The sequence below is a fragment of the Episyrphus balteatus genome, chromosome 1 (assembly GCF_945859705.1).
Source record: "Episyrphus balteatus chromosome 1, idEpiBalt1.1, whole genome shotgun sequence".
Classification (NCBI taxonomy): Eukaryota; Metazoa; Arthropoda; class Insecta; order Diptera; family Syrphidae; genus Episyrphus; species Episyrphus balteatus.
In genome coordinates, this window is record NC_079134.1 from 113,414,393 (window position 1) to 113,436,718 (window position 22,326).

Below are 22,326 nucleotides of genomic sequence, written 5' to 3' on the forward strand. Positions count from 1 at the left end.
TTTCTAAATTATTTTTTTTCTCAAAGATATTGAAAAAAGAAATTTATGATAGTTATCTCAAAATCTTGATTATTTTTTTCAAAGTAATGAATGGTTTTTTGAATCAAATTCCATCTTGCGTCTTTGGATTTGGACTTATAAAGAGCAACATATCACGGAAAATATATATTTTTGACTAAACATAAAAAAAAAACTCAATTAAAAATTAGTTTTAGAAGCCTTATAGCGAAAATAGTGATGAGTATAGCTCAAAAACTAGACGTGATAGAAAAAATCTGTAAACAGTTTTGAATTCAGCACACTAAAGTCAATTAAAATCACCTTATAAAGTTCTTGCTCCCGTCTTTTTTTAGTTTTTTGCCGACCAGTGTAATTGTAAAATAAAAATATCCCATCAACGCAGCAAAGAATGGGATTTTTTTATCTGGCACAGGGTTTTTTTTTTGTTGATGAAGAACACTGGCTGAAAAACTTTTTTATTCGGTTTTCAATTTCATTTTGGAAAAAGTAAGGAATTAACGAAAATAATGGAAAGAATATATGTATATGGCGGAATATAAATAATAGGGGCACAAGTACGATAACTTAGGCGACAAGAATTGATAACGGTATTTTGTAGAGGAGTTTCATACAATCATTTTTTGCTATGAGAAGGGGGGGTCTATCTCCCTCCGTTTAGGCGGGAGGGGCAATTTTCTAAAATATCACGTAAAATACAAAAAAAAATATTAAAAAACAACGGCAACACTTACAGTTATGAACGATACTTTTTTCAAAAGCCTGTTCCTTTTTTTGCCAGTGTTTTCTGTCTTTAAGGTTAATTTTCTTCGAAAAATTGTTTACATTCATGAAACTTGGCAAAAAGTTTGCTTTTGTGATAAGAACCAAGGATAAAAAAAGTCTATAAAAAAATTGGGTGAAAGGGTGTTTTTTCGCGGACAAGAGGTAGGGGGTGAAGGTCAAAAATATAGTGAAACAAATTGTGGAATATCATCATTATGACACATGTTTTTAAGGTATTTTTTGATGCTGAGTCTAATCACATACAAAAAAAGTGAAAACGATTGCTCTAAGAAAAGTTATTGCCGATTAAAAACAAGTGTGCTTGTTTTTTTACTCCAACAGGTAAAATATAAATGAAACCAAAGTGAAAAACATGATACACTGATGAAGGTATTGTAACAGCTGACATAATTTTTTTAATTTTTAAACTTGGTGAAAAGTTTCGCTTTTTATATACAGGGTGTCCCAAAAATAATGGATTAAACGAAATATGCTGATAGGCCAACCTTAGGGCTCTTAGAATTTGGTGACTTGTTCATCCCAAATCCTTACGGTTTTCGATTTAATGCAGTTTTTGTGAAATTTCGAAAGATCCCGACTTTGCAACAGTATTTTGCTTCCTCCGCTCATAATTGATTTTTGTTTTTTACAATTCTTTCACTAAAACATTACCAAATAATAAGAAATAATTATTTAATCAAAATATTTTTTATTTCATACGCCATTTAGCTGCAAATTAATTAACAGTTCCATGTTTTATAAAAACTCAATTTCTTAATTTTATTTCAGAGCCACACCTTGACAAAAAAATTGTATGGTCTGACACAGGTTAATTTATTTTAAAAACTTGCCGTTTTATTGCACTTTTCAAAAATGTATAAAAGTTTCCAAACTTGGAGTAAGAACGAAAGATATTACAATTTAAATGCAACAAAACAAGCCTTTTCAGAGAAAAATAACAAAGAAAAATAAAAACATTTCTTCGACTGTTGTTTGTTTATTTCTTTTTGAATAAAAGTCTCGATTTTTGTTTGTTATTTTGCTCTGAAAACCCCTGTTTTTTGCATTAAAATTGCAATATCTTTCGTTCAAATTTTAACTTTGGAAATTTTTATACATTTTTGAAAACTGCAATAACACGGGCGGTTTTTAAAATAATAAACCAGTATCACACCCTACAATTTTTTTTTTCGGGATGTTCCTCTCAAATAAAAGTAAGAAATTGAGTTTTTATAGTTTCATTTTTTTTATAGGTTCTCAACCCAAAAGCCAACTTCTTGTCAAGTTTCATGAGTGTAACAGTTTTGTTTACTTGTTAATTTTATGTACTATTTTACCTGTACTTTTAAATTTTAATTCATTAATTAAAAAGAAATCTTTTTTTATACTTCAGAATTTTAAATGCAGTGAGTTTAGAACTTTTGTTTTGTAAACATACAAGTACATTTTTTTTCTTTGCATACTAAAACAAATCTTAATACAAATTCTCAGAAGATTTGTGTTAAAACGAACAGTCATCCCTATTTTGTTACTTTTTCAAATTGTGAAAACAAATGTTAAACAAAGCCATCTGTTTAATGCAGTATACCCACTATATAAAGTCTTCCATGCTTTTTTGGCATACATCATATAAAGAAACATTAATAAACAAAATATAATTTTTTACGACTTTCCTTTATTCTTACAGTTTAAACTTCCGAGTAAATTGAATCATGGAACATCAGAAGAAAAAATATTTTATAAAGAATTAAATACTCTCAAATCTATATCTTATAACTTTAAACGAGCTAAAATTGTTTATATATATATATATATATATATAAATATATATAAAATTGGGATCTCGGAAACGGCTCTAACGATTTCGATGAAATTTTCAGGGTTTGTTCATCTAAGCGAGTAAAAAGTTTTGGAAGTATTTTTGGAAAAATCCGCCCACTGCCACGCCCACTTTTTTAACATATAAGTTTTTGTCGGGAACGGCTCTAACGATTTCGATGAAATTTTCAGGGTTTGTTTATATAAGCGAGTTAAAAGTTTTGGAATTTTTTTTTGAAAAATCCGCCCACTGCCACGCCCACTTTTTTAACATATAAGTTTTTTCGGAAACGGCTCTAACGATTTCGATGAAATTTTCAGGGTTTGTTTGTATAAGCGATTAAAAAGTTTTGGAAGTTTTTTTTTGAAAAATCCGCCCACTGCCACGCCCACTTTTTTAACATATAAGTTTTTTTCGGAAACGGCTCTAACGATTTCGATGAAATTTTCAGGGTTTGTTTATCTAAGAAAGTAAAAAGTTTTGGAAGTTTTTTTTTGGAAAAATCCGCCCACTGCCACGCCCACTTTTTTAACATATAAGTTTTTTCGGAAACGGCTCTAACGATTTCGATGAAATTTTCAGGGTTTGTTTGTATAAGCGATTAAAAAGTTTTGGAAGTTTTTTTGAAAAATCCGCCCACTGCCACGCCCACTTTTTTAACATATAAGTTTTTTTCGGAAACGGCTCTAACGATTTCGATGAAATTTTCAGGGTTTGTTTATCTAAGAAAGTAAAAAGTTTTGGAAGTTTTTTTTTTGGAAAAATCCGCCCACTGCCAAGCCCACTTTTTAAACATAGAATTTTTTTTTTGGTAACAAATTAAAAGATTTCGATGAAATTTTGAGGGTTTTATCCTCTAGGTAAATACAACATTTTGGAAGTATTTTCTCTTATATTTGTTTTTTTTTTTAGCGGAGACAGATTCAACGATTTCAATAAATTTTTGAGGGATGGTTCCATGTGTTACGCATTGTTCTTTTTCTTTTTGTTACAATAACTAAACAAAATTTTTTAGATCATGACTTTTTTGATCATGCATTGAAACTTTTAAGTAATTTGTTGATTTGGTATCACTAATTATCTTCGTTTTACTTTTTTTTTTCGTTTTAATGCGACTATTGTTAACGTATAAGAATAAAATAACTCACAAAAAGCAACACCGTTGACCTAATGTCAATCTTATAATATACAGGGTGTCCCAAAGGTAATGGATCAAACGAAATATGCTAATTGGTGAACTTAAGGGCTCTCAGAATTTGGTAACTTGTTCATCCCAAATCCTTACGGTTTTCGATTTAATGCAATTCTTGAGAAATTTCGAAAAATCCCTACAAAAAGATATCTCATTGCTGTAAGCATTTTCGATAATGCAGATTCCTGTAACCCTTCTCTTCATTGCTGATCGTATATTCAAACTTAAATAAACTGGATTATAAAGTGGGAATGTGGTGTTTTGTAACCCGCAAAAACTGCAAACTCAAACCCACTCCAAAAAATTGCTGTTTACATTTGAATTTTTTCACTGAAAGTTATAACATTTAAGGATACCGAGCAAAGCTCGGTCACCCAGGTACTATAGACTAATTTATAGAGAACACATTTTCAGAATATGTACTTCGCTTTCATTGGACTATGATATTTTCAGTGGCGCTATGAAGACTCTATAATAACATAAAGAAAATTAAGACATTGAACTTTAAGAAAATGTAGGTACCATTTGAACTGGCAGATGGTAGTCTGGTAAGAATTTATCAACAACAAAAACTTATTTCTTGTTTCAGAATATCCAATTTTCTTTCAAGTAAGTTACTGGGAACTTGTACTTGTTGTTTTTTCACGTTTTGAATATATAATAAATAAACTTAAATTATTTGAAATAAAATCAGGGGTGGAATAGGTTAACGCAATAGTCGATAACACTGGCCAACAATTGTCAACTTTTTAAAATTTTCCAGAAATGATATATCTAATTTTATAGACTTGGGTTCAGTAAGCTCAAAATTCATATTGGTTTCTTTCTAGTAGCTCTAGTTTTTGAAAAATTTAATATAAATTTAAATTTAATTCATATTTATATTATTATTAGAATTTTCCCGAAAAATTTATATTAAACTTAATGTATTTAGGGTCAGTCGTAGGAGGGTCAGTAGGTAGGAGCTCTATTTTTTGAAATATTTAAGTTTTCCACATTTCGGTGGTAATTTCGTACTAATTTTAAAGTTATGCTTATTTTAACTGTTTGTTAATATTTTCCAGAAAATTTTTTGTTGAACGTAATGCATTTGGGTTCACTAATTATATAAAAATCACACTGGTTGCTTTCTAAGAGCTCTAGTTTTTTAGACATTTTCATTTTTCATATTTTGAGGGTGATTTCATACTACATTATATGTATGTACATACTACTACATACTTTTTAGATTTTATTATTACAAGCGTTTTTAAAGTTTTGCTTGAAAAATTTATTTCGAATGTATTGTATTTCGGTTCAGTAAGTAAAATAAAAATAAAAAAACAAATTAACAAAAAAAAAATTGTATGAATTTCTATGCCTTTTCATGTATGAATATTTTAAGAATTAGAAAAAAACTAATGTTGTTTTCGGAATCAGCCCCTAAATTTAGTAAGAAATGATAAACAACATTCTCGAAAATTTTTGTGTGTTGGGCAGTGTAATTTATAGTCAAAAAATGATAATTGTCTATCGCGTTAGCCGACTTCACCTCGGACATTTATTTTTTCTTCTATTTTGTTTTTCTTCGAAAAATGAAGTTCACTTACCCAAAACATGTTCTCATTTTCTGGTACATTGACAGTATGAAACGGTATCTCTGGAATACCAACTGATGGTTCATCTGCTTGCGATGGAACAGATATGTCGGAATCATCATCTGGTTTTAAAGTTGGGTACACGTTCGCCGGTGTATTACGGTAGTTCAACCCACCAAAAGATCCATCGGTATCTAAAATCAGAAAAAAAAAGAACTTCAAACCACATTCCAGGTAGCTGGATGTGGTTTATATACCTGGAAGGGAAGGTATAGAAGGATATAAACTGCCATAGCCAGAGCTTTGGGAATTTTGCGATACAGAATCGTAAGGCATAGGCATTCCTGGGAATGAAGAAGCCCCAGGATATGGAAGGGATGGTAAGGTTGAAGCACTTGGGTAGGGTGCATTGCCATAGGGTGTTGGCATTCCCATGTTAGTAGGATAGGGAGCAGATCCTGGATACGGTGTTGATGATGGATATGGTGTCGAAGTTGGATATGGTGCTGACGACGGATAAGGTAATGTTGGATACGGAGATGTTCCGGAAGCTGGAGGTGCTGTTGGCACATACGATAAGTTGGCTGCTGCTGGATACGGTAGAGCTGGATACAATCCCACAGGTTTTTTTTCATGCTTTTCGCCATCGGAGTAACCGAGAGCTGCTAAGTTTACGAGCCCGATACCGTTCGCGCCGTAATTTTTCGGATAGTTGTTGTAACTGTAACTCGGCATTTTGATTTCGCACCGCACAATTTTTTTCTAGACAATTTAATTCAAGGATGATTTTTTTGACTTATTTAAAGAGAAAAAATGGATTTAAACATAAATATAAATGTAACCGACAAAACTCATTGAGGTCAACCTAGAACCTATATTATCATAAACAAAAATAGTTGGGATAGTAAAACATAAGTTAAGTTACGAAAAAACTCTGTTGATCTTGGGGAATTGTGCGTTCCCGTGTGGCAAATGCACTTTATATATTAAATTATTCAGCCTACGATAAACTATCTTGACCTCAAAAAAGTTTTGCTAGTAACATATACATTTACATACTATGTATTTGTTAGTTTTGGATGATTTGAGTATCGGCATATGCTTCCCAATGTCTAATTTGTGTAAGCGATTTGTAACGATTCTTATATAAAAGCCTTGCTGCGAAGAATTATAAATTTGTATCTTTTGCAAATGTAGTCTTAATTTTTAAAATTGTGTCAAATTTTAGACGAGACCATAAAATTTAATTAAACCGCATAGTTTTTTTTTGCAATGGATAACGCAGAATCTATATATATACATACAGCCAAAAAAAAACTGCCAGATTATTTAGTATGCATAAAGTAAGCTTAAACATAAGCAAAATACAATGAATCTAAAAAAATCACTTTAGTTAAATCTAATAAAAAATTTAAAATGTGGCACAGTATGAAGAACAAAGTTGAGGCTGAATTAATTCGTATTTTAGCAGTAGGTTCCCTTTTTAGTAGAGCTTTGCATTACAGTTGCCTTGACAAAAAAATGTATTTTCACCCTTATAAAGACACTTTTCTGTGACCACTTTTTATTTTTGTCCTGCCAAATTCGCACCCGTGTGCCGACAGTTATGGATGAAGTGGGATAATAAAAAACGGCTAATATTACAAGGAGGTCCATTTAAATCGATAACAAACATTTTAGTCTGCCGGCTTTTATCGGCGCCGATTCTGAGAAAAAGTGCAATAATTGCGTAGCCAATTTTTAAAACTCGAGCAATTAGCTTTTAAAACCAATGTTTATTATTTTTCACAAATATTCTGCAGCTGCTACAGAAAATTCGAATATTTGTTTATTGTTTTATATTCCTAGTCACAGTAGACATAATAAGGTAATATCTTCCGAATGGAGTCAAAATTTGTTTGTCAAAAAATTGAATCGCAGTAAACAGGACAATTTTTTTTTGGTTTACTTTATAAGATGTCATTAGAAAAAATTATTAATTGAAAAATAGCTAACAAATTTTATTTGTGTTTCTTGTTAGAAAAGGTCAAATATTGTTAAATAATTAGTGTTTTTTAGAAGCAAAATAATTTGAATTTGCCGGACTACAAATAAATGAATTACAACTCCATACTTAATTTGTGCTTGTAAATACAATTCTACAAGCACAATAAAAATAGTTTTATGAAATAAGCCACAGGAGTAAGAAAGATTTATCGAATCAGAAGCAAAAAAAATTCTACATGTGTGTGAAGCAGTATAGTCTAAAGTGGAAGAGCTGTGATCCACTCCGAGATCATGGCTGCCGTCCATAATGGACAATCATAAGAAGTTAAGTACGCTAAAAGGCGATGAGCTTTTATCACTGTTTTGAATAAGAAGGCGTGAAGAGCCAAAAAAAAAAGCGAAACCCACGAGAAAACAATCAATTCGAAAATTTATCAGTGCAGTTCAAGGAGTTTTTCTGAAGTGTCACTTAAGTTAATACTTTGTGCCTGGTTCTGGTTCTTACTTTCAGTAATTGATAACGTAATCGATTAAAAAAGTAATCGTTTACAAGTAATAAGATTACATTTGTAATCAGTATTCCTGATTACATTTGTAATCAGTAATTTGATTACTGATTACATTGCAAATAGGGAAAGGTGCATGCAATCCATATTTTAATAGAATGAAATTCAAATTTGAACCTTATTTGCATGCTTAGTAGTCCCGAAACACTTTTCTTTATTCTTTTCTGTTTTTTTTTTCGGATTTTATTGAGAATATTGATAGATTCTAACTGTTGGCTGCTGCGCCCTTCTTGATGATGGTTTGAGAATAAATTTTTCTACAAGAATTTCTATTGATGTGAAATAAGCAATGCCTTTCATTCAATACATAATAGGTCCATTTCTTTCTATCCAAAGAACACCGACTCATCATTAGTCAATTTTGAAATGTATGACATTAGTATTTGGAACCCCATCTTGTTGAATATATGATGCACTTATTTAAATCGATAAAATATCCTGGATTGGATCTGGTAAATTATTTTGCAACACCTCCATCAATCAATATTCACAATTAAAATTAAAAATTCCAAAAAACGGGACCTAACCTGCATACAAAATCAAGGGGTTTTTAATATTTGTTGTAACTGCATTTAAAATTAATATTATCTTAGAGAAAAAATAATAAATGTTTTATTTTAAGCATTTTAAGACTAAAACAAAAAACACACTTTTTAAGATTTCAGCTGGCGGAGATTTTTCCCAAGTGTCTTAAAATGTATGAGTTTTCTGGTAAACTTGTTAACCACTTTTTTGTTTGTTATTATTTTTCTCATAAGAATAAATTAATAAAACACTATTAATCATACAATTCTCGAAGAAAATTGGCGTCAAATTGAAGAAAATGCACGACTGGGTCGCACGTACTTGCTCTTGCAGTTAAAAGCACTTTTATGTTAGTTAACTTGTAGATTTTAGAGCCGACATTTAGCGCAAACTTTTTTATATGAAATAAAATTTTTTTATTTCACTCTTTTTGGGAAAAATAAAAATGCAGTTTTATTGCAATAGCTTTGAATATTACGTTTGCAAAGTTTAATCAAAATCGTTAAAGCCGTTTTCGAGTTATTTGGTTTAAATTGAAAAATTAGTATGGGAGGTACACTTTCTAGGCGAGATATAAAAAACAAAAAAAAAACAACTTTCAGAATTTAATAAAAATCATCTGTATAGTCTAAGAGCCGGGAGCAGATTTTTTGCGTGAGAGGTAACCGATTCATATGAATGTCAGAGGTAGTCTGGGTCATGGTGATGACGAATACCTTAGTCTGCCTGCATTTCTTCCATTTTTCTGAAAATCGATTTAGTGAGGGTAACCACTTAAAATTTATAGATAACCAACGCCACATACTCACTGATAACAAATATAACAATGGCAGACATTTTAAGTGCGGCCAAACCCCCGGCAGACTGTCCCGTTTTTTTTTTGCGTTTTTAGACTTTGGGGTAACCACCTAAAATTAATCGCATCCTGTAGCGGTGGACTCCCTGATAACAAAAATACCCATGGCAGACATTTTAAGTGGGGCCAAACCCTCAGCAGTCGGTTTCGAAAATGCAGTTTTTCTGAAAATTGATTCATTTAGGGTAACCACTTGAAATTAGTCGCATCCTGTAGCGGTGGACTCCCTGATAACAAAAACGCCCATGGCAGTTTTTCTGAAAACTGATTTATTTAGGGTAACCACTTAAAACTAGTCGCATCCTGTAGCGGTGGACTCCCTGATGACAAAAATACCCATGGCAGACATTTTAAGTGCGGCCAAACCCCCGGCAGACGCTCCCGAAAATGCAGTTTTTCTAAAAATTTATTTATTTTACTTTTTCACATAACTCGCGTATTATTGGACCTAGCAGAAAAAATTGTATATCTTAAATATAATTTAATTTCCTACAGAATATGTTAAATACGTTTTTTCGATTAAAACTTCGGTTTAAGAGTTAGGGTGGTTTTTTTGAAGCAAGTCAAAGGGTGATTTTCTTCTTTTCGTCATATCTCTTTTATTTGAGCTTTATTAAAAATTAATTTGAAGTAAAAGTTGTAGATCTTTTTATTACCTTCATTTATTACATTAACGGTTTTTCGATTTGACAGACCGTTTTCGATCTGTAGGAAAAAAACTTCAAAAAGATTGCATATCTTTAAGATTGATATACAATTTTTTCTGCTAGGTCGTGGCGTTGGTTATCTATAAATTTTAAGTGGTTACCCTCACTAAATCGATTTTCAGAAAAATGGTACTTTTGATGCGCTTTTTCTCGACAACGCACACAGGTAAATTTTCCCAAATTCATGGCCAAAACTACAAAAAAAAAATTTGCGATTTGTTGTTTTTTTTTAATGCCAAGTTGTTTACAAATAACATAAGCTTAAAACCTGATTGATCATGCGATGCAAATTGTAACTGTTTAATCAGTAGATGCTTTCAAAGTAGAACATTTTAATTAACGAGTGCAGTAGCAAGGTTGGTTTCTTATAAGAAGTAGTTTGCTTTATTTTTTATTTAATTTTTTTTGGCGATTTTTAAAATAATTAACATGGATTCTGTTGCTAGTGGTATGTTAAAAAAAGATAATGACAAAGATAATGCAAAATTTTAAGTCTAAAGTAAATTTTAAAGCTTTTTAAGATAATGTGTTTGAGCAGTAAAAACAAACAAATTTTTTTTCTTTGATAATGAAAAAGTTAAGTTGATTTGCGTTTTTCTGTACTGAAAATAGTGTTGAAAAATAGTTAAATGTTTCCTTTATGGGAAACAATCCTAAAACATTGCGGTTTTTTGCGATTTTTTATAATATTGGCTTCAAAAGGTGTTGGGGACGGTGATTTTTTTTTTTAATTAGATTTTTCTTTTTTGACACAGGATCGTAATTAACTTTCATTTTTCTTTCAAGAAATAAGCTTTCTGAATTTTTAAAAAGCTGTTCGTCACGTGACATTACAGAAAAAATTAATTTTTTTGGTACCAAAGGTTGAAATATTGAAATTTCGGAGCAAATAGAGAAAAAGTACCTGGGTGACCGAGCTTTGCTCGGTATCCTTAAATGTTATAACTTTCAGTGAAAAAATTCAAATGTAAACAGCAATTTTTTGGAGTGGGTTTGAGTTTGCAGTTTTTGCGGGTTACAAAACACCACATTCCCACTTTATAATCCAGTTTATTTAAGTTTGAATATACGATCAGCAATGAAGAGAAGGGTTACAGGAATCTGCATTATCGAAAATGCTTACAGCAATGAGATATCTTTTTGTAGGGATTTTTCGAAATTTCTCAAGAATTGCATTAAATCGAAAACCGTAAGGATTTGGGATGAACAAGTTACCAAATTCTGAGAGCCCTTAAGTTCACCAATTAGCATATTTCGTTTGATCCATTACCTTTGGGACACCCTGTATATTATAAGATTGACATTAGGTCAACGGTGTTGCTTTTTGTGAGTTATTTTATTCTTATACGTTAACAATAGTCGCATTAAAACGAAAAAAAAAAGTAAAACGAAGATAATTAGTGATACCAAATCAACAAATTACTTAAAAGTTTCAATGCATGATCAAAAAAGTCATGATCTAAAAAATTTTGTTTAGTTATTGTAACAAAAAGAAAAAGAACAATGCGTAACACATGGAACCATCCCTCAAAAATTTATTGAAATCGTTGAATCTGTCTCCGCTAAAAAAAAAAACAAATATAAGAGAAAATACTTCCAAAATGTTGTATTTACCTAGAGGATAAAACCCTCAAAATTTCATCGAAATCTTTTAATTTGTTACCAAAAAAAAAATTCTATGTTTAAAAAGTGGGCTTGGCAGTGGGCGGATTTTTCCAAAAAAAAAACTTCCAAAACTTTTTACTTTCTTAGATAAACAAACCCTGAAAATTTCATCGAAATCGTTAGAGCCGTTTCCGAAAAAAACTTATATGTTAAAAAAGTGGGCGTGGCAGTGGGCGGATTTTTCAAAAAAACTTCCAAAACTTTTTAATCGCTTATACAAACAAACCCTGAAAATTTCATCGAAATCGTTAGAGCCGTTTCCGAAAAAACTTATATGTTAAAAAAGTGGGCGTGGCAGTGGGCGGATTTTTCCAAAAAAAAACTTCCAAAACTTTTTACTTTCTTAGATAAACAAACCCTGAAAATTTCATCGAAATCGTTAGAGCCGTTTCCGAAAAAAACTTATATGTTAAAAAAGTGGGCGTGGCAGTGGGCGGATTTTTCAAAAAAAAACTTCCAAAACTTTTTAATCGCTTATACAAACAAACCCTGAAAATTTCATCGAAATCGTTAGAGCCGTTTCCGAAAAAACTTATATGTTAAAAAAGTGGGCGTGGCAGTGGGCGGATTTTTCAAAAAAAAATTCCAAAACTTTTAACTCGCTTATATAAACAAACCCTGAAAATTTCATCGAAATCGTTAGAGCCGTTCCCGACAAAAACTTATATGTTAAAAAAGTGGGCGTGGCAGTGGGCGGATTTTTCCAAAAATACTTCCAAAACTTTTTACTCGCTTAGATGAACAAACCCTGAAAATTTCATCGAAATCGTTAGAGCCGTTTCCGAGATCCCAATTTTATATATATTTATATATATATATATATATATATAAACAATTTTAGCTCGTTTAAAGTTATAAGATTTAACGGATTTTGATTTTGCATATATGAACATAGAAGAAGATGGCTGGAGTGCCTCCAGAAATAACAACACCTTCTTAAAACAAAATATAAATTGGTTGCAATATGAAATATCGTTTCCATGCTGAGCCCATGGCTTTGTTGGACGGACTCAAATGGATTTTTCAGACCTAAGCGAACGGTCAAAGAGACGTAAAACAGAAGATTTACGTTCTAACTATAATGCCGAAGAATTAAGCTATGCTGCGCCATGCAACTGCGAGAAAAAGGGAAACTTGTTCATCAAATGTAATGAAAAATATAATATTTTCAACTCCTTCACGTGCTGAAAAATATCAAAAGCTTTGAAAAAAATTGACCAGAAAATTATTCCATATACAGCAGAAGAAGCACTTTCAATAGTTGTTGAAGGAAAATTAACTTAGTTTCATAATAACCATATGTATCCAAACTTAAGCCTCAATAAAATTTATTCATTCATTGGACAGCTCGGCGAAGAAGCCCAAGAATCACGAAACAAAGATATAAAGCGTTTCGAGAAAGTTTCTCAAGAAAATTTTCGAGGCAGCAAAATATGGAAGATGTGTTTTATAATCTCTTGGTCTCTTCTGACCCATTAATAAGTGGTTTGAGAAAACTAAATCCTAAAACAAAAAATGCGTTTCCCTCTGAAATACTTCAGTTTCTAATAGAACCAGAGATCGAGCAAGCAGACTTATAGTTACAGTTTCACAACTCACAAGTCATTGAATGATATACACACATACAAACTCACACTCATGTTTATTTATGTATATAGTTGTTATCTATGCCTGCATTATTTATTTATGTATAATAACGACTGTTCAACTGTTTTTTTCAATCTATTGAATGTATAAATATTGTATTATTAAATGTCAAATGAAAGAAACCCTATAGCGTAAAGTAAAAAAAAACGACTTTTTTCATTTTTTGCTTCTTTTTTGTGAATTTTCGTGTAAATTTACTTAAAAATGGTGAATTTTATGGAAATTATTTTATTTTGATATAATCATGCAATAATAAATTGAATAAACACAAAAAATAATTTTGGCCATGTTTTTGGGAAAATTTACCTGTGTGCAACGCCCCAAATAAATGCAGGCAGACTAAGGTATTCGTCATCACCATGACCCAGACTACCTCTGACATTCATATGAATCGGTTACCTCTCACGCAAGAAATCTGCTCCCGGCTCTCGGTCTAGTACCAAATTTGAAGAAAATCCATCCACCCGTTCAGGCTGTGGAAATGTGTACAGAGTGACGTACAGACGCATAGACACATGGACGGAATTGCGAGACCCACTTTTTTTTTATTCTCCAATTTTTTTCGGCACGAAACCAATACTTGCCCTTACAGCAAGTAAAAATTATGATGGTGAAGAAAAAGTGAACAGCCTTTTAAAATGTATATCTGACCAACCAAAAAAGATATCAATATTTTGAAAACGCACCTACAAATAATAGTATTTTTTCTAAAAATAAAGAGTTTTACCAAGTTCCTTCCATATTTATGATAATTGGCATTAACATGAGTAAAGGTGCACCAAAGTTAATGTTTTCTTAAATGGTATCAACTTTGCAGATAGACCGTTGCTGTAAAATAATTTTGTTCTTAGAATTTACCCAGAAATCATTCTTATTATTTTTTTGTTTTTATTCTGAGTTTCGTTACCTTTAAAATATTATGTTTTAATTTTTATTAGTTTATGAATGACTTTTGTTTTTTTTTTTTTAAATATGTATTTCTATTTTTTTATGTAATCAAAAAAATGTAATTTGATTGCTGATTACATTTTGTAATCAGTAATCGTTAATCAGATTACTTTTTTTGCCAACACTGTTCTCAAGACCATATGAATACTGAAAACGCAATAACAGCGCTAAATTTGGAGTTTCGCTAAGGCCTGTTGCAGATCGTATCCGCACTATCCGAAACGTGCGGGGATTGTTGCATGGAGAACTGGCTCGGGAAAAAATCATTGCCACAACTTCGCAAGAAGACCAGTAAATTAGAATCACTGCACGTCGTCGGGAGCATATCATAACGGCCCAGGCTTTACAAAATCAACTGAGGCATTCAGTCAGTGATCAAACTTTCCTTTATCGACTCTACGAAGATGAACAACGTTCTAGAATGCGTGTTTTTCGGCCCAAACTGACAGTGGCCCACCGGGCATCTCGCTAAGGGCACAAGGTACACTCGAGAGCATTCGCATTGAACTATGGACAATTGAAGGTCTGTAGTCTGTACTCTTTACAGACGAATGCAAGAATAATAAACTGAATAGTAAAAAGAAGATTAATTTTATTTCAGAACATTTTGCATATCTATATTTTGAATGACACTGAAAATCAGTACACTCAGCTGTTGCATTAAAAGTAAATAATTCAATTTTTAAGAGCTAACCAGAGCGCAAGTGCTAAAATTTCATAAAACCCAAATATTATACCTATTTATAACTACTATGCATCACCTTCACCATAACTGTGTTTATTATCTCTGTCATATGATATCGAGCTGTTATCATAACTTTTTTTAATCTATTTAAATTGTTAATAGACCACAGTGGGCGATAAAACTGTTTCAATACAATCATTTTGTTGTACGTTATAAGATGACACATCAAATCATCCAAAAATCCCAAAGTTATAAAATTTTCTTCACAGGAAAAAACTAGAAAATACCTACAGTCAACTTGTGTTTCTTTTTAAAGCAATGATTTTTTGTTTATGATTCACACTCACAGACCGGTCAAGTAAACAAAAACCTTTAAATAGCTAATTGGAAAAAAAAAATCAGTTGCAACACTTATGGCACTCTTTTAAGGGTTAAGATTTTTTTTTTGGGTATCTTGTAGATGAAGATATAATTTATTGAACACAATTCACTGATAATAATTCAATTAAATAATAAAATGCGGAAAACCGACGATAAACGCAATATTTGGTAACTTGTGTTTAATGAGTAACTTTTGCTCGGTCGAATCAAAATAACTCAGCCAACTACTTTTATTATTTTGACGTTTTACCCAAATTCACATTCTGCACGTCTGCAAAGCCATACACATTTAAAATAAAGAATACGGACCACTGAAGACTCAAAGGGGAATTGGGCTTTTAAGCAATCTGTCTTTGTCTTTTTCCTTTCTATCATAACCAACCAATCAAATCAAATCAATTCTGAGGGACACAAACGCATACATGCATAAAGGCTTAACTACATTGGCTCAAAAAGTGAAAAAGTACAAAAGTGAAAATTTTCAAACACATTTTTGTATAGTTTTTCGGGATAAAAAATTAAAACAAATGATGCAGAAAGCTTATTTTTTCGTCTAAAAAACAATTTGTATACTTTTTTTTCACAAAACAATTGCTATAGCCAGAAAAAAATCTTTCCACTTTTGTACTTTTTCAAAAAGTAGTGTATGTAGTTAAGCCTTAATACACGCCACTTTTCCTCAGAATTGAAATGTCGAAAGTTTTTTTTCTGTTTTTTTTTTTTTTATTTTTTCTTCGACACCGACGCACAGTGTGCAATTTTGCCAATCTAGCGGTACTTAATTCTAATTCCAAGTACAGTTAATTTTTTTGATGCAAACCAGCTCAATTATGTATTTCTACAAGGGTTATATTAGGTGTGTTTTTTATTACCACCGGTCTTAATTGGACAAAAAAACGCCTCGGGGCTTAACCTGAAATCTTGGCAGCACTGTATATCGAATGTTCCGAAAACAGCAGACACAACAAAAATTTAGGGTTGTCATATTTTTCGCTTTCGTCCTTTTCTTGTATTTTTCATGTATTCCTTCAAGCAAACAGGTCCGACCTCGGTCCGAATCCGCTCCGCCTGAGGAGGAGCTGAGTCCGACTTCGGATCAGAAACTGGTCCGAAGGCGGCTCAAATTAGTATGGAAATTATAATCACCGCGAAGTCGATTGCATATGTATTGGTGTGGTAAAAATCTCCATTCCGAGAAAACGGAGCTGAAGTCGGACCTGAGGCGGAGCAGCGAAAACCTACCAGAAAGAGGAATAAAAAAGGGATGACGTTTCGCATTTGCGACCAAAAAAAAAACAAGATTTATTTTTTTTTTTCACTGAAACTGTTTTATTTTTTATTTTATTTTGGCAAACGAAATTTTCACAATAAATACAATATAAGATACAATACATTTTTCATTTTATTTTATTTGTTGCTGCTGCTGTTGTTGGTGTTTCTTTAGATGCCCAATCGCATGTTTCACCTTCTGCCTTTTCCTTCATCATTAGAGATTACATCTACAACACAAGCAGAAACACATCACTTTAATCCAAACATTTTGAGCGATATATACAACATACCTTTTTTTGTTTCCATATTGTTTATAATTTGATATAATTATTTATAATTATACTAATATGTATTATGCTAACAACGACACGAGACACGACGCGACTATACACTTCAACAAAAAATAACAAAATGACGCTTTTGCTCTTGTTGGCTATGTCTGTCTTTATTTTTTTTTTTTCTTTTCTCACTTTTCACCACGATTCTCGTTCGACTTTGTGTTCATACACAAAAAGTTGCAAGTGTGTGAGTGCAACCCCGATTTTCGCAGTCTGAGGTCGGAGTTTCTTTGTTGAACTCAGTTTTCTTGCTTGAAGGGATGTTTTACAAACCCTTCAAGCAAACAGGTCCGACCTCGGTCCGAATCCACTCCGCCTGAGGAGGAGCTGAGTCCGACTTCGGATCAGAAACTGGTCCGAAGGCTGCTCAAATTAGTATGGAAATTATAATCACTGCGAAGTGGATTGCATATGTATTAGTGTGGTGAAAATCTCCATTCCGAGAAAACGGAGCCGAAGGCGGACCTGTGTCGGAGCAGCGAAAACCTACCAGAAAGAGGAATAAAAAAGGGATGACGTTTCGCATTTGCGACCAAAAAAAGAACTAGATTTTTTTTTTCACGGAAACTGTTTTTTTTTTATTTAATTTTGGCAAGTGAAATTTTCACAATATATACAATATAAAATAGAATACATTTTTTCATTTTATTTTATTTGTTGTTGCTGCTGTTGTTGGTGTTTCTTAAGATGCCCAATCGCATGTTTCACCTTCTGCCTTTTTCTTCATCATTAGAGATTACATCTACAACACAAACAGAAACACATCACTTTAATCCAAACACTTTGAGCGATATATACAACATACCTTTTTTTGTTTCCATATTGTTAATAGTTTGATATAATTGTTTATAATTATACTTATATTTTATAAACAACGACACGAGACACGACGCGACTAAACACTTCAACAAAAAATAACAAAATGACGCTTTTGCTCTTGTTGGCTATGTCTGTCTACTTTTTTTTCCTTTTCTCAGTTTTCACCACGATTTTCTTAGACTTTGTGTTCATACACAAAAAGTTACAAGTGTGTGAGTGCAACCCCGCTTTTCTCGGTCGGAGGTCGGACTGTCTTTTGTGGACTCCGTTTTCTTGCTTGAAGGGAAGAGATACAAAAATGTATGTTAGCAAAACTATTTCAACACAATAGTTGTGTTCACCGAGGATTTTTCTAGATCAGAACAGGACAGGACAGCACAGTTTCGTGAGAAACGTCAGAACAAGTAAGAACAGTCATTTAAACGTCAGTTGTCAAAATAAAAAAAAAAAACAAACACATTGTAAATTATATAATTTTTTTGTTTATCTTTTCTCGTTAATTTTTTCTATTTTTTTGTGTTTTAACTGCGAAAAATATAATAAAAAAGTGTTTTTAGTTTTTAAATATTCGCACAATTAAATCAAAACAAAAACAAAAAATGACATCTTTGATTTTGACACTTCTCACGAATCTGTTCTAACCTGATCTGACTCAAAAGCAAGAACAGAAAATCCTGTTCTAAACTGTTCTAGTTTTGTCAATGAGCAGCAAACTAGAACAGTTCAGCACAGAAAAAATCTCAATGAACAGCAAAAAGCTGTACTTTTCTGCCTAGAACAGTCCAGCACAGCGTCAGTGAACAGAGCTATTAAGTCTGTTTAATGAGTAACTTTTGCTCGGTCGAATCAAAATAACTCAGCCAACTACTTTTATTATTTTGACGTTTTACCCAAATTCACATTCTGCACGTCTGCAAAGCCATACACATTTAAAATAAAGAATACGGACCACTGAAGACTCAAAGGGGAATTGGGCTTTTAAGCAATCTGTCTTTGTCTTTTTCCTTTCTATCATAACCAACCAATCAAATCAAATCAATTCTGAGGGACACAAACGCATACATGCATAAAGGCTTAACTACATTGGCTCAAAAAGTGAAAAAGTACAAAAGTGAAAATTTTCAAACACATTTTTGTATAGTTTTTCGGGATAAAAAATTAAAACAAATGATGCAGAAAGCTTATTTTTTCGTCTAAAAAACAATTTGTATACTTTTTTTCACAAAACAATTGCTATAGCCAGAAAAAAATCTTTCCACTTTTGTACTTTTTCAAAAAGTAGTGTATGTAGTTAAGCCTTAATACACGCCACTTTTCCTCAGAATTGAAATGTCGAAAGTTTTTTTTCTGTTTTTTTTTTTTATTTTTTCTTCGACACCGACGCACAGTGTGCAATTTTGCCAATCTAGCGGTACTTAATTCTAATTCCAAGTACAGCTAATTTTTTTGATGCAAACCAGCTCAATTATGTATTTCTACAAGGGTTATATTAGGTGTGTTTTTTATTACCACCGGTCTTAAGGCTTGGCCACACCGAAGGGTACATACGGTAGCGGTACGGGTAATTGTATGAAAAAAATTCCACATCTGAACGTTGATGTGTCAGTTTTGAATTTTTTTCATACAAGTACCCGTACCGCTACCGCATGTACCCTTCGGTGTGGCCAAGCCTTTAATTGGACAAAAAAACGCCTCGGGGCTTAACCTGAAATCTTGGCAGCACTGTATATCGAATGTTCCGAAAACAGCAGACACAACAAAAATTTAGGGTTGTCATATTTTTCGCTTTCGTCCTTTTCTTGTATTTTTCATGTATTCCTTCAAGCAAACAGGTCCGACCTCGGTCCGAATCCGCTCCGCCTGAGGAGGAGCTGAGTCCGACTTCGGATCAGAAACTGGTCCGAAGGCGGCTCAAATTAGTATGGAAATTATAATCACCGCGAAGTCGATTGCATATGTATTGGTGTGGTAAAAATCTCCATTCCGAGAAAACGGAGCTGAAGTCGGACCTGAGGCGGAGCAGCGAAAACCTACCAGAAAGAGGAATAAAAAAGGGATGACGTTTCGCATTTGCGACCAAAAAAAAAACAAGATTTATTTTTTTTTTTCACTGAAACTGTTTTATTTTTTATTTTATTTTGGCAAACGAAATTTTCACAATAAATACAATATAAGATACAATACATTTTTCATTTTATTTTTCTAGATCAGAACAGGACAGGACAGCACAGTTTCGTGAGAAACGTCAGAACAAGTAAGAACAGTCATTTAAACGTCAGTTGTCAAAATAAAAAAAAAAACAAACACATTGTAAATTATATAATTTTTTTGTTTATCTTTTCTCGTTAATTTTTTCTATTTTTTTGTGTTTTAACTGCGAAAAATATAATAAAAAAGTGTTTTTAGTTTTTATATATTCGCACAATTAAATCAAAACAAAAACAAAAAATGACATCTTTGATTTTGACACTTCTCACGAATCTGTTCTAACCTGATCTGACTCAAAAGCAAGAACAGAAAATCCTGTTCTAAACTGTTCTAGTTTTGTCAATGAGCAGCAAACTAGAACAGTTCAGCACAGAAAAAATCTCAATGAACAGCAAAAAGCTGTACTTTTCTGCCTAGAACAGTCCAGCACAGCGTCAGTGAACAGAGCTATTAAGTCTGTTCACTGAGGCTGTGCTGGACTGTTCTAGGCAGAAAAGTACAGCTTTTTGCTGTTCATTGAGATTTTTTCTGTGCTGAACTGTTCTAGTTTCCTGTTCATTGACAAATCTAGAACAGTTTAGAACAGGATTTTCTGTTCTTGCTTTTGAGTAAGATCAGGTTAGAACAGATGCGTGAGAAGTGTCAAAAGCAAAGCTGTCATTTTTTTTTTTTTTTATTTATTTAATTGTGCGAATATTTCTCGGGTGCTCGTGGTTTTTATAACGAAAAACAATTTTTAATTATATTTTTCGCAGTAAAAACACAAAAAAAATAGAAAAAATAAACTAGAAACGATAAATAAAAAATTCATATAATTTACAATGTTTTTTTTTTATTATTTTGGCAACTGACGTTTAAATGACTGTTCTAACTTGTTCTGACGTTTCTCACGAAACTGTGCTGTCTTGTCCTGTTCTGATCTAGAAAAATCCTCGCTGAACATACTTATTTTGTCCTTCCAAACGTCAGTTTTCACGTTTTTAAAGAAATTCTAAACAATTTATAAAACAAATAGTTTGGTAGCACAGATTTAAAACTCTTCAAAAAGTTAAGCCCAGAGAAATCTCCGGGCTAAACAACTAAGCCCAAGGGGCTAAGGTGTTGTTGTATTTAACATGTAAATTGCTTAGCCCAGACTGCGTTTTTTTTGTCTAGCTAAGACCGGTTGTAATAAAAAACACACCTATTGATTTTCAAAATTATATATCTAACTATATGTCCAATATGTGGTATACGAGTACAAAATGTACCACAATGAGTGGGGAAGAGCCGACATCGAGCAAACGATTTTGGGAGTTGTTCTTAAACTGTCTCTATTTCGAAAACGAAGCAAAATATCGAAAAATTTTACTAAATCTTTTTGTCTTATTTTGCCAACAAGAATCTAAAAAAGTCATTTTCAATTTGTAAAAATGTGATTTATGATTTTTCAAAAGATCAAAAAATTGATTTTTGCCCTATGAACCTGAAAAAAATTAATGGTTTCGCACGCCAGACGCAAGAAAAGTAAACGAATTCTAACACAGAATACATCAACGGAGATCTTAAGCCCAAAAACACGATGGATACATGAGGATACATTTTTAAAACGCTTTACAAAGTTAAACAACAAAAAAAAAAAACAAAACACTCTTTGGGTTTTAACACAAATGATTTTTTATTTTTTTTTATTTTTTAGTGCACACAAAAATTTACTTACCTTAAATATTTCTTAAATGTTACTTAAAATAAAAATAATAAATTTAATTTAAACAACTTTTATTTTACTTAACCACGCTGTTATCAAAGTGACACAAGAAAAGCAAGGAGCTTTACATTTTCTTTCTCTTGAACCAAGCTAATGTTTGTGATTCTGTGGAACGGTAAATACAGTTGCTTTCTTGTTGTTTTTTTTTGCCATTCAATTGTCTGAGATTTTACCTTTCATATGATACCAATTTTGTTAGATTTGGGAGACATACATTTTTCATAAGAGTACAGCTAGATTGCGAAAATTGCACACTGTGTGACGTTTGGCTTAAAAGCCCAATAGAGAACTTCGCGCTTATGTCAGTTATCCAATACGTACGTGAACGCACCCATTAGTCCTGTTTCATTGGAGGTGGTAGTCTACTATAAGTTCTGTTCATTTGGGAGGTGGCAAAATACTACTAGTAGTTTACTAGCAATTTTCAATGGAACGCACTTTCAACGAATTCAATTCAAATCGTATCTACTCGGGATAAAGAGAATGAGAAGATGATAGTACTAGATCAACCAAAACATCTACTATTAGTAAACTACCACCTCGAATGGAACGGGGCTATAGTAGATGTTTAGGTTAATCTAGTACTATAGTACGATTTGTATTGA

The 22,326-nt window shown here is 32.2% G+C and overlaps 1 protein-coding gene across 8 annotated transcripts in view; it reads right to left on the minus strand.

The window, feature by feature from the left end:
• The window catches only part of LOC129907160 (calpain-A), a 79,441-nt gene extending 63,876 nt beyond the window's left edge, over positions 1 to 15,565 (minus strand). For 3 of the 8 annotated variants that reach the window (XM_055983242.1, XM_055983240.1, XM_055983241.1), the window contains exons 1-3: positions 15,248 to 15,563; positions 5,629 to 6,166; positions 5,384 to 5,565 (exon numbers count right to left, since the gene is read on the minus strand). In XM_055983242.1, the coding sequence (XP_055839217.1) occupies positions 5,384 to 5,565; positions 5,629 to 6,106 (660 nt within the window). In that variant the 5' untranslated portion in view covers positions 6,107 to 6,166; positions 15,248 to 15,563. Of the gene's footprint in view, positions 1 to 5,383; positions 5,566 to 5,628; positions 6,167 to 15,243 lie in introns of all 8 variants that reach the window. The other 5 variants (XM_055983239.1, XM_055983237.1, XM_055983236.1 and 2 more) reach the window with 5 other exon arrangements.
• Between the last annotated feature and the right edge of the window lie 6,761 nt (positions 15,566 to 22,326).